General features: G+C 40.2%; 2 protein-coding genes across 2 annotated transcripts in view; both read left to right on the top strand.

The window, feature by feature from the left end:
- The first annotated feature begins 243 nt into the window (after nt 1–243).
- Nucleotides 244–12,768, top strand: part of POC1B (POC1 centriolar protein B) — a 49,044-nt gene continuing 36,519 nt past the window's right edge. Inside the window, 7 exon segments of the mRNA XM_027679849.1 lie at nt 244–347; nt 569–653; nt 9,169–9,340; nt 10,126–10,305; nt 11,428–11,535; nt 12,427–12,542; nt 12,756–12,768. The exon segment at nt 12,756–12,768 is cut by the window's right edge and continues 4 nt beyond it. Of these exon segments, the coding sequence (XP_027535650.1) occupies nt 333–347; nt 569–653; nt 9,169–9,340; nt 10,126–10,305; nt 11,428–11,535; nt 12,427–12,542; nt 12,756–12,768 (689 nt within the window). The 5' untranslated portion in view covers nt 244–332.
- On the top strand, nt 765–4,079 carry GALNT4 (polypeptide N-acetylgalactosaminyltransferase 4). The gene has a single exon (XM_027679848.1). The coding sequence runs from the start codon at nt 1,134–1,136 to the stop codon at nt 2,883–2,885; it is 1,752 nt and encodes a 583-aa protein (XP_027535649.1). The 5' UTR covers nt 765–1,133; the 3' UTR covers nt 2,886–4,079.

Below are 12,768 nucleotides of genomic sequence, written 5' to 3'. Positions count from 1 at the left end.
GAACCGCGCCCTTGGGCGGAAGCTCAGCCTCCCGCCACCACAAGCCGCTCTGTCCTGACCACTGGACAAACTCGGAGTCTTTAATTCGCTCGTCGCCCCGGCCCCCCGGGCCCCGCGGCCCGGCTGGGCGCGCGGGGGCGCTGCGGCTTTACGAAGGACCCGCGCACCGGCACCGCGCTGCGGCCCCGCCCCGCCCGCGCAGCGCAGCGCAGCGCGGGGCGGCCGCGCAGGGGCGGGTCGGGAGCCGCGCTGGTGGCGCGGCGGATGAACAGGGGGTCCGGCCACGCCCGGAGCGCGGGCGCTCTGACGGGCCGCAGGGCCCCGCTCCGCCCATGGCCTCCCTGCTGGTAAGGGCTCGGCCCCGGGCTCCGATCGCCGGCGAGGGCAGCCGAGCCGCGGCCGGCGGGTGTCGCCCGGCGCCGAGGGCTGCGCGGCCGCGACCGCCGCCCCCGCTGGTGGGAGCGCTCAAGGCGCCGGGACCGCCGGGCTCCCGCCGCGCGCGGGGCGTTAGCGGCCCCTTCGGGGGCCGCCCCCGCCCGCAGCCTCACGGTGCGCACCCTCTCCCCAGGAGGATCCTGTCCTGATCCGGCCTTTCCGAGGCCACACGGCGGCGGTGACGGGCGTCGCCTTCAACGCGGACGCGGCAGGGCTGGGTGAGTGCGGGGCCGGGCGCCGTTTGCTTTCCGGGCGGGGCAGCCCGCTCCTTCCTTCCTCCCTCCCTCCCTCCCCGGCAGCTGGCGGAGCCGCCCGGCGGTTCCGGGCGCAGGTCCGGCCGCGGAGGCGGGGCGGGCTCCCTCGCCGGCCAGGCGGGCCGAAGAGTCTCTGCCCCTTCCTTAAGCGACAACTTTTTGAGCAAACCACAGGACGGGAGGAGGGGTTTGTCCCGCGGAGAGAGAGGAGGAGGAGGAGGAGGAAGTAAGGGGAGCGCCGAGGCCGGAGGGGCAGGGGGCTGCTCCGTGCCTCCGCTGCTGCCCCACTCCCCCCGCAGTCCCTGTGGAATCTGCTGGGCCCGCCGCTGCAAACTGCCGGCGGCCCGAGCCCACAGCTGGCAGTGCCTGCGGTCCCCTCTGCCCCGGGGGCGCGGAGGGAGCCGGCGGGACTTCTCTGCTACCAGCTGCTTTTAACCACCTACGATGAGGATCCGTCTGGCGAGAAGATGGACGTGGGTCCGTAAAAGCTGTATGTTCCTCGGCTTCTTAATGATCGCTTACTTTGTGGTCGAGCTGTCGGTTTCTTCCTTCGGTGCCTCCCTCGCCGGAGAGAGCATCACTAAAGGGAAATGGGAGAGGCGCTTTTCTGACAGAGCAGAAGAAGCTGTAGATTTGGCTCGTCCAGTTTATGACAAACCCCCGCCTGATCCTCATGCCCCAGGAGAATGGGGTAAACCCTCTCGCCCGCAGCTAAGTCCTGAGGAAAAGAAAAAGGAAGAAGAGCTGATCGAGAAGTATGCAATTAATATTTATTTGAGTGATAAAATCTCTCTCCACCGGCACATTGAAGATAATCGACTGAGTGGTTGTAAGACTAAATCTTATGACTACAGAAGACTGCCCACGACATCTGTTGTAATTGCTTTTTACAATGAAGCCTGGTCAACATTGCTGCGGACGATACATAGTGTTCTTGAAACATCACCTTCAGTGCTTCTGAAAGAAATTATACTGGTGGATGACCTGAGTGATAAAATGTATTTGAAGGCTGAACTTGAAAAATACATAAGCAGTCTGAAAAGAGTTCGCTTGATAAGAACCAACAAACGAGAAGGCTTGGTTCGTGCACGCTTAATTGGCGCTACCTTTGCTACTGGTGATGTCCTCACATTCCTAGATTGTCACTGTGAATGTGTCTCTGGCTGGCTGGAACCATTGCTCGAGAGGATTGCTGAGAATGAGACTGTTATTGTTTGTCCTGTCATTGACACCATTGACTGGAAAACATTTGAATACTATATGCAAACAGCAGAGCCCATGATTGGGGGATTTGACTGGCGTCTGACATTCCAGTGGCACTCGGTGCCTAAACATGAACGTCTCAGGCGCAAATATGAAACCGACCCAATCAGATCCCCAACTATGGCTGGTGGCTTGTTTGCTGTCAGCAAGAAGTATTTTGAGTACCTGGGTACTTATGATACAGGAATGGATGTTTGGGGAGGGGAGAACTTAGAATTATCATTTAGGGTTTGGCAGTGTGGAGGCATGTTGGAAATTCATCCATGCTCCCATGTGGGCCATGTGTTTCCAAAGCGTGCACCCTATGCTAGACCAAATTTCCTTCAGAACACGGCACGTGCTGCTGAGGTGTGGATGGATGAGTTCAAAGATCACTTTTACAACAGAAATCCATCAGCAAGAAAAGAAAACTATGGAGATATTTCTGAGAGAAAGATACTTAGAGAGCGTTTGAAATGCAAGAGTTTTAACTGGTATTTAAAAAATGTATTTGCTGAGTTGCATGTACCAGAAGATCGTCCTGGCTGGCATGGAGCTATCCGCAGCACAGGAATACCTTCAGAGTGCCTTGACTATGTCTTACAAGAACATAATCCTACTGGGTCTCACCTTTCTCTCTTTGGCTGTCACGGTCAGGGAGGCAACCAGTTTTTTGAATATACATCAAATCAGGAGATTAGATTTAACTCTGTAACTGAGTTATGTGCTGAAGTCCCTGAACGTGAAGACTTCATTGGTATGAGGAGCTGCCCAAAAGATGGTTCTCCTATGCCAGAAATTATTATCTGGCATTTCAAAGAAGATGGGACTATTTATCATCCTCATTCAGGGAAGTGCCTTACTGCTTATCGTACAACTGAGGGGCGTGCAGATGTGCAGATGAGAACTTGTAATGCTGCAGATAAAAACCAAATGTGGAAATTTGAGAAATAATCACTGCTGGTAGTATGAATCGAATGGACTCTCCAAGATTTTTGGAGTAATCTCCAAAGTTTTTACGTGCATGAGCAGATAGCAACATTTGATTGAATACCTTGGAATGTTTTCAGACGTGTCTATCTCTTGTCAGATAGACAGCTTTCAGATGTGAAACTATCTCTTGTGATCAATTGTATAGAAAGCAAAAGTAAATCCTGGGGTTTGGTTTCTAAAACATGGAATACAGATCTAATGCCTTTTATTTTTGTAAAATTTTGATTCATTATTTTCTTACTTTGGCCTGTCTTGCCTATGGTAAAACAAAGGCTTTTGAGTGGACTAAGAGGATTTTTTTGGCTTAATAAAAAAAACAATTATGCAATAATCCCGCAAGATCATGTTACATGAAAGTAATGAATCTTTACTTACAGAAGTAAAAGTTAAGGTTCTTGCAGTGGTATTAGCTGACCTGTGTTGCAGATACAATATATCATACGTGTCTAACACCATAAGTAAGGCATACAATCGAATGGACATTGATGTGGAAAACTGAATCTAAGCCTTGTAATATTCTGCATTTTTCTAGGAATGTACATGCTGTTAAGGGTAACAACTAGCTTATTACATAGAAGAACAAGAAGTTTATTTAGTAGATGTACTTTGGCACTGCTTTGCGATGTTGTACCTATTGTAAAAATCTTACCTCATGGGAGTTAGTCAGGAGCCCTCATGCATTTAGAGAAGAGTGTGGTGGCAGAGGAACCAAGGACATGCTAATGGTACCACAAATGGGAAAAAATAGGGATGGCAACAACTAAGAATTCTATTTAAAGGTAATGGAGAAGGAAAGAAAGAACAGAATTGCATTAGGTACTGTGTTTTCTTAGCTGTATATTTAATATTTACATCGCCTCTGTGTAAGCTTTTCCATGTTCAGCCTCACATCCTAGGGACACAAAACTTGTGTTCTAGACCATGTATCCCTTTTTTTTTTATTTGATCTTCTGTCAGTGGAGGAGAGGAAGGTAACAAAGAGGAAAACTTGGGCTGTTTTGAGTTTTGGCAACAGCTGGCATGGATCAGTCCTAGATAGAGTTTTGAAATAATGCAGCACAAGCTGCCTCTTTCTAGTTACAACAGTAGCACAGGAGACCTTGGATGAGGTTAAGAAGCTGGCATTGCTGACATGAGGGGAGTTGAAAAGGCAAAGGACAGCTTGGAGGAAAACAAGATTTGTGGGGAAGCTGTTTCACAGAATGGCTTATTCAGAATGTTTTGTCTATCCTGTTGTGCTGAGTTCTGAAGAATATTGATTCTTGAATCATGTCATTAATCTGTTTTAAGTGTGATTATAGATGGTAGATGTGATAGATATATTGTGCGTTTGAAGAAAAATCTTGCGTTAGTATCTGTTTTTTAGGTTTATGTGATTTATATGATTTAAGTTGAACACTTTTCTTAATATTTTGGACATTCCAACTTTTTTGATTGCTTTCACTGAAGTGATAAATATTCTTCAGTAGCCACAGTGTAGTAATTCTTGACATGGGGCTGGTAGGTAGGAACTCAAGCTAGCGAGAAAGTAGGTGTGCATTTGCTGCAGGTGTTAGTAGGTAGAAAGGTTAAAAAGGAGCGAGACCTGATGTAGTTGAAGTTTTGCCAAGAATAAAGCAAGAGTAAATTAAGATGTATTTTTAAATCTTAGTGGTTTGAAAGCATTGAGAGGTTTGGGTGGAAGCAGGCTAATGTAGAAGACGAACAGAAGAAGAAAATGTGGAGCTTGGGATGTAGCATTGAAGCATGCTAAAGATGCTTGCCACTGTGTGGCATGGGTTCTTTTAAGTCTTTAACTTATTTTTAGGCAGTTACTTGCAATTCGATATTTTTTTCAATAAACTTTTTTTCTGTTTTTTTTTAAAGGAACATTTTGCTACATAAGGGAAATATTCCTGAAAAATTCCATTTCACTCTGCAGTAAGGAATTCTTTTGTGAACCTTCAAATTTTAAAAGGCAGCCAGTCATTATGTACTGGATCAGTTAATTAAATAAAGTATGTGCTTTTGTGAAAAGCTTGCTATAGATTGTTATATTCAATAGAAATGACAGGAAAAAGGCCTAGGTTCTCCTGTATGGCAGGTCATGAGTTGTATATGCAGTGCATGTTTCCTCAGATGAAAGTAATTAAATGGTGTGAATGTAGACTATGCAACTTTTATACAGTTAACTTTTTAAGCACTTGGCAAAAACTGCATTTCTTATAAACAACTACCTTCATGTTAAAACTGACATTCAAAGTGTCCCTTATCTATTTAAGCAATAATTTTAAGTGAATCTGCCTCTTAGTTTGAAAGTTATTCTCTCTGTATGTATCTAAACCCTCCTTCCTCCCCATGACCTCCCATTCTATTTTTGGAGTTATTTATAAACTAATTGGAAAAAAAAAGTGAAAGCCCTGAAAAAAAAATCTTCCTGATGGGAGTAAAAAATACGGGATTAAAAGGAGGAGGGACTAGAGAAGGAGAGAAAAAGAAAGAAGATAAAGAAAACCTACCTTGCCATTTCAAGTTCAACTAGTTTTGAATTGAGTTGTGGCAACTCTACAGAAATACTCCAGTTATTTTTCAGCATGTATTGATTTCTGGAAAATCTGAAATTCTGAATGGTTTTCTATTCTGTTAGACTTTGAAAATTTGGGAAACATTTGTACATATTTTAAACTACTGATTCTAAGTGACTTAAAAAAAATGAATGTAAACTTAACACTGAATAAATGTGGAGGGCTTTGGGGTTTCTTTTGAAGAAATAAAATCCAGAATGACAATTAAATGTTTACTAGTGTGCTGACTCTTCAGTTCTCTTTCTCTTGTGTAATACATACAGTGTGTGATAAAAACTGTCATGAACTTGAACTTATGTGAGTTATTAGAAGTTCCTTGTGTTTTATCCACTGTGCTTAGAATTCCAGATTGGCTTTCTTGACAGAAGTTCAATTAATAATTGTTTTTTGCCAAGTAGGAAATCTTGCAATTCACAAACATATTTGTATTGTGACGTTGCACCTTATGACATTGAGAGTTGCAGAGTTCCTGTAAAGTGTGGGGGTTTGTTGGTAGTGGTGGTATTTGAATATTTGCATACCCATCATGTGCACAGCCCTGTATTCCATCTGCCCTGTAAATCTTGCATTGAGCAATTAATTATATTAGAGATGCTTACTTTGAGAGAGGTTCATCTAGCTGTTAAAACCTGCTGAGTTTGTCTCTTCTGATCTTTGCACAACTTTCTTAGTCACCACTGTGGTACTGTGTGAGTGAAGCAGTAATTCTGTATTACAATAACTTGTGTCTTCATATATATGTGGGTATATATGAAAATGTATACCATAGTATACGGTCACAATTTATAAATTGAACTTTGCTTCATTGCAAATACCACAAAATTTTTTTTGTGGCATATATGAAGCTCAAATATCTGTTTAGAGATCTGCACCAAAATGGTGTGTAAACTTGGCCTTTGCTTAAGGCCAAATCTTTATTCTTAGGTGTTCAATTCTGTTATGACTCATCAGCAGAAAATCAAATTACCCAGTGACGTATCAGCTATACTTGCACGTGTACAGAAGCACTGATGTTTACAAAAAAAAAAAGACACTCGAGCTATAAACTGGACTAAGTTGCATATTGGATTCAGCTCAGTGTGAATTTTCAGCTTTCTACTTTTTAGTTGTATTTTGCAGTTGATCAGATATTTTCACAGCAAGGACATGTCTCTAAACATGGTTCTGGTTGTGTCTTGTGTTCTCTGAGGAGCAACAGACCTGTTTGTGCTATGGCACATCCTAAAAAATTCTTATGGACCTTCTGTATTTCTTTTGTTTCAGATCCAGTACTTTAAATTAACCTTAGAGATCTGTTGTGGACTATTTAGTGGTGATTTGGTGAAAGTCAGACTGTAGGGTGCTGATATACTCAGTAAATGCTGTCAGAACGCATCATCTGTGCAGCCTTAAAGTACTGTGCTTGTGTACATTGGAGAAGCAGCATTCTTATAAAGTAGGCAAAAGCCCTTAGAATGGAATAAAGAGAAATAGTGACATTTACTTGATCAAAGTACATTTTCATGGATAAAACTGGTTTTAAGATTAGTATTGCTGGCAACATACTATGTACTCTTGTATTTTCCGTTTGTGGTTAGTTAAGGTAAAACGTTTACCATTACAGTGAAATGCTTGGGTGTTAGCCATATGCACCAAAATCTTTTTCAGCCTGCTTGAACAGGGAGTAGTTTGGCTTGGCTGAGCCTCATTAATGTTAAAGGAACTGATTTCCCTGGCAGGATAGGGGCCAAAGTTCAATATAGATGTAGAGTTTTGGCTTAGAGTTTCTTTGTTTGAGTTTGTCTCTCCCATGGTTCAAATATAGAGTGACATCAGCCCGTGTGCCTTAGGAAAATATTTCTGTAACGGATCTGTCAGTTACTCACCCTTTTCTGTGCAAATCCTGAACTTCTTCCCTCCATCACCTCTGGGGTGGTGTTGGCTGGGCTGGAACTGCTTATTAGAGATAGTAATAGTCTTTGTGTGTCATGGTAATGGGCAGGTGGTTTCAAGAGAGACACATACATAAGGATGGAGAGAGGATGCTGTGCAAGCATAGGCAGCATAGTCCAGAGAGGGAAAACAAGAAAGATGATGGTGGATGTCCCGCGGAAAGAACTTCAGGTCACTGCTTGTGTCTCATTAACCTTGGGATAACCCATCTGTGAGAGAGCAAGCTACAAGAAACCAGGCTTTGTACTGTCATCTTTCAAAGAATATTTTCTTCAGTTTTTAGAACTGAAAGCAGAAACAGCTGGTATTGCACAGCCTTCTTGCAGTTCATAAGGTACCATAGGTATTTGGTAGTTCCTTAATTATTTGTTTTAGAAACCATCAGTCTTGTCTGTTTCACATTTCCAACTTCATGCCTTTGAATTCTATTTTAGCTTACATTTTGCTTTTCCCTTTCAGATTTATGCCACTCTAGATTCCATTTTTCTGAATCAAAGTGAAAAGGGAATTCTTTCAATTAGAAAGAGCCTGCTGTAAAATAGAGTTCTGAAAAATTGAAGCAAGGGGAAAATATCCTGTATTTATTTGTCAAATATAGGCCTATTGATTTGGGCATAGAGATAGTCTGCTCTCCTGTCTTTTAGCAGAGGCTAGTCTTTGGGGAATAAAAATAATATTTCTGTATCAAATTCATAAAGAGAATTTAATATCTAATATTTTATATCTTAGCATTTTGTTTGAGGATTGCCTTGACACTGGTAATAAACTCAATTTCTTTGTGCTGTGTTGGTGCTTGAAAGAGGCTGGGAAGAGAAGAGCCATTCTCTTCATGTCCTCTTCAACTTCTAGGTCTCTGTTCTTCCTCTCCCTCCCTTTCTCTACTAGGGGTAGGAATTTATAGATGAGGGATGGGAGTGTGAATACCTTGTTTATTTATGTCCTGCATATTAGCAGCAGAGATGAAGATAATAGGGACGTAAGAATATCACACATGCCAGTTTAATTCAGCTGCTTATTGCCTTTGCTGCATATAGTTTCCTGAAAATGATCAAACTCTGGTAGAAGTTATGCTTGCCTTTTCAAATGTAGATAGTATGATCCACCTGTGAAGTGACTGCAAAGAAAAAAAAAAGTTCTTTCTATTATCAGACTGACAACTTTATGCTGTGTTTTGAACTAGACAAATATTAGTATTATAAAATTGGTACTTAAATAGGATTATAGAATTATCATATATGGATATCTTCACTTTAATATGGATATCTGAAGTGTTAGAAATCATGTCTTGAGTTCAAGTTGGCTTGTTTTTTCAGAATTAAACACTTGATCCTTGAAACAAATTCCATCTCAGAGATCAAAATGAGATTACTGAAGAATTTGTCTATTCGTCTTAGTATTTGGTAACACCAGTCTGGATTCATACTTAATGATGTGCATGGTGTTTGGCTTTGGATTTTTTGTTCTGTATCTTCCAAGTACTTGCAAGGTGGTTTGCTTAGTATGTGAGAGAACTGCCTGTTAGGAATTATCCTTTACTCCTCCCAGTCTTGTGATAACCTTTGAAAAGCCTGATTTTGGCATTGTTTGGTGCCAGGCTTCTGCTCAGGCCAAGTATCCATTAAAACCCAACAACTCCTCCCTCCCCCTAAGACTCAATAAATTCACTGTTGAATCCAAATCCATAGCCATTAGCTCTGATTTTTATAAGAACAGTGAAGAGACTCCTAATATCTTTTACTTCTTGCCAGCTACCTGCTCTTTGGATAGGTTTCTTATGGTGTGGAAGCTGAAGACACGATGCAGAGCTTACAGATTTGTAGGCCATATGGAAGCAGTGACCAGTGTAGAGTTCTCACCAGATGGGCAGCTACTGGCTTCATCTTCTCAAGATCATACTGTCAGACTATGGGTTCCTTGCATGTGAGTATAACCGGGCAATGTTATGATACGTGTTTCATTGAAGTGCAATGTGAATACTGGAGTCTGCTCAAGAGAAGTTTCTTTTTCCTTCCCACACGCCTGGGCTTTGACAGAAACAGAGTTTGGGGAGCACAAATAGCACAGTTCTTTACTGTGTTATTTTGTTCTTTACTGAATATGCTGTAGTTTCAAAAGAAAAATGTAGCAATTCAAAGGTCACAATTTCATGTGTGTAGGACTATGCTTGGTAGTATTTGTCTGGATTAAAGATTATATTTTAATAAGGATTACATGGCTGCGCTTCATTTTGGGGAGAGAAGTGATGAAGGAAGCAAAATAGCTTTTTGGAAAATGTTTTTAATCTACTTGCCTTATTACACTGTTCTTAAGTAGTAGTGATTATGAGCAATTCAAAATGATCTTAGAAAAACGGATGTTACTTTAACTTTTAAGCATTTTGTAGATTACTGTATAAAGAAATAAATTCTCTTTTAAATATTAATGCTAATGGTACTAAAGGTTAATGCTTCTAGTTATTTGCACAGTTCTCTAAAATTGTGTCATATTAAATGCAATTTGAAGAATGTTATTCCAAGAATTAGTATTGGAATAAGTAAAGAAATAATGGTGACACCAAGATTTAGCCTCTATATGCTGCTTTTTCATTTGGGTGGGATACTAAATATGTTAACATTGAGTTTTACGGGGTTTTAAACTCTTTAATATAATTGTGATTCATGACGTGGTGTTTGGGGTTTTGTTTCTTTTCCCCCCTACCCCCTTAGTCATGGAGAATCATCAGTATTGAAAGGTCATACAGCATCTGTCCGTAGTGTGAGCTTCTCCCATGATGGCTGCTCTCTAGTTTCAGCATCCAATGATAAATCAATAAAAATATGGAGTGTTTGCAGTCAGCGCCTTTTGTTTACCCTATTCCAACACACTCATTGGGTTCTCTGTGCCAAGTAAGTGTTATTTTTATTCTCTTGGTAAAGTAGAACAACTCCTAACAAGGTGTTTTTATGTCCCAAGGTAGAACTAAGGAAAAAAAATCTGTGAAAGACAAATGATTATCTATCACTAATAATTAAATTTTAATCAATCAGTCTTATTTACACAAGTTTTGTATATGTCTCCTAGTTGAAGCATGAAAGCTTGCTCTGTGTTAATATGTGTACATATTAAATCTGTTGCTGTGTATTAATTCTTTTACTTTAAAGGACAAACACAGTCTTCTGTATCCCGTCTTTCCCCAGTCATGTTTGTTTTCATGCTGTATTAACTTATTTCACAGCATTCACTTGTTTTTAGATTTATTATGCCTGGTAAGGGTTTTCTCAATTATTCTTGTTCTTTGCTGGTTTTCTTTTTCCTTTTTGCCATATTGATGGGCAATTTGCAGCAAAGAGATGCCTGATTTAAACCTCTTGAGAAAAAAATTTAACCCTGGTGAAGTGCAGAGCCCTATAAAGTTTCAAAGTATCTGATTGTTGAAAAGAAAAAGAAAAGCTCCAGGAAATTGCATGTGGAAGTTCTTGAACAGTTTTCTAATGTCCTCGTGCAGTTGCTCAAGATGTGAAATAATAATGCTTGGGGAAATTCTACACAAATCACTTTTACTATTTAAAAACCTAGTCTACTAGTCTAGGAGTAATTGTGAATGCTTGGTAACAATTTGTAAGTCTAGGGAGAACTCAGAGGAGAACATATATGTAGGTTAAAATGGAACACAAGGTTCTACTGTGTCCTCTTTGTCTTTTGCCTATAGTTTTCTATAGTAATATCCTCGGCATCTTAAGTGACATCCTTAGGCTGCTGATACCTTCCTCCCTTACCCCTCTCTTTCTCTTGTTTATGGCTCTGTTTTTAATTGTAGTTGATTGTGAAATGAAGGGGGGAAGAGTAAGGGGAGAAGCTTTTCAGTTTTATTACTCCCTGAGAAATATGAGACATTCAAATGTCCTTTAAATGTTACACATCTTTATTTCAAATGGCCTTTCTTGGCTCTGGTATTTTGCGACTTATGTCTCTAATGCTCATGTAGGTAGTATCAGCTGTTTAATAACGTATACACTTGCATGTTCCAGATTTTCACCTGACGGAAGAATAATAGCATCTTGCAGTGAGGATAAATCTGTTAAGATCTGGGATACAAGAAATAAAACTTGTATTAATAGCTTCTCAGATTATGAAGGGTAAGTGTTACTAGAAAAAAAGGAGAAATGTAAATGTGTCATTTTAATGAGATTAAATGCATCTTCTGTAGTATTAACATCTGTATATGTTAAACCTGAAAATAGATCAAACTTCCACCACCCATGTGAAGTAAAATAATTCATATAGCGTTTTTCTAAAGAGGTTAACTGGCTGCACTTATCCAGCTGTTTTCCAGCAATCAAGAAATAGTCTGGGCAGAAGTGGGGTTATTCTTGGATTTTTGGAATGTTTTCATGTTTTCCCTCCATTTTAATAATGCTATTTGATATTGGATGCTTCAACAAGAAGAAAAGTTGAAGAATTTTCCATTTGTTGATGACAACAATATTCTGTTAGCTTCAGTGGTCTGCCTTCTTTAAATATAAAAAGTACTTGCTTTTACTTATATGCAGTTTTCTTAAACATCTTGGAAACAGAACTTTAATTAACAAGTCAGTGGAATATATATCTTGTATATGTGCTTTGCTGGTTTCATGGCTGCCTTCATCCTTTTTACCAATTTAAAATATTGTTATAGCTAGATATTCAGTTTTTAGACATAATTATTTTACTTGTTGCTTACAAACTCTTTGCAGCACTATCTTCTAGAAACTTTATACTCCAGCACAAACTCTGAAGATTTGAGTTGGGTCAATTATGCTATATTTACAACAAAAGCCACATTATGCAGTCTGATTTGTCATGCACATCTTGTTTTCTTATGCTTATTTCAGTTACTCGAAATGCCTTGAGTTTCCATACATGTGGATTTCACACAAGTTTTTGGCGGCTTAATGTTAATATTATGAGTTTTATATATATATATATATATACACCTAAATATTTCTATGGAAACACATAATCAATCTGTTTTCATTAATTATATTTAGATTTGTAAATTTTGTGGATTTCAACCCAAGTGGAACGTGTATAGTTTCTGCAGGTTCCAATCATACAGTGAAATTGTGGGATATTCGAATAAACAAGCTACTGCAGCATTTCAAAGGTAAAAGCAATGTAGTTTGTTTTATTTTCTTTACAAGGGAGCTCTTTGCAATGAAATGCGATTTATTAAGAGTATATTATTTCATTCCTTACTGGGGAAAGTGGACAAACAAGTCATATTGGCATATTGTAAGTATCTTCTTATAGTCTAGCAACCCTAAAAATCCAATCTGAATCCTTTTTATTTCTTTGCATCTCTTAATTTTTTGAACAGAACTAAGCAAATA

Source organism: Neopelma chrysocephalum, unplaced genomic scaffold (assembly GCF_003984885.1).
Source record: "Neopelma chrysocephalum unplaced genomic scaffold, ASM398488v2 Primary Assembly neopelma1_59, whole genome shotgun sequence".
NCBI lineage: Eukaryota > Metazoa > Chordata > Aves > Passeriformes > Pipridae > Neopelma > Neopelma chrysocephalum.
This window is presented reverse-complemented; position numbering and strand designations above follow the sequence as displayed.

Coding starts and splice junctions, on each gene's coding strand:
- GALNT4 (XM_027679848.1), top strand. CDS start 1,134: ATGAGGATCCGTCTGGCGAGAAGATGGACGTGGGTCCGTAAAAGCTGT.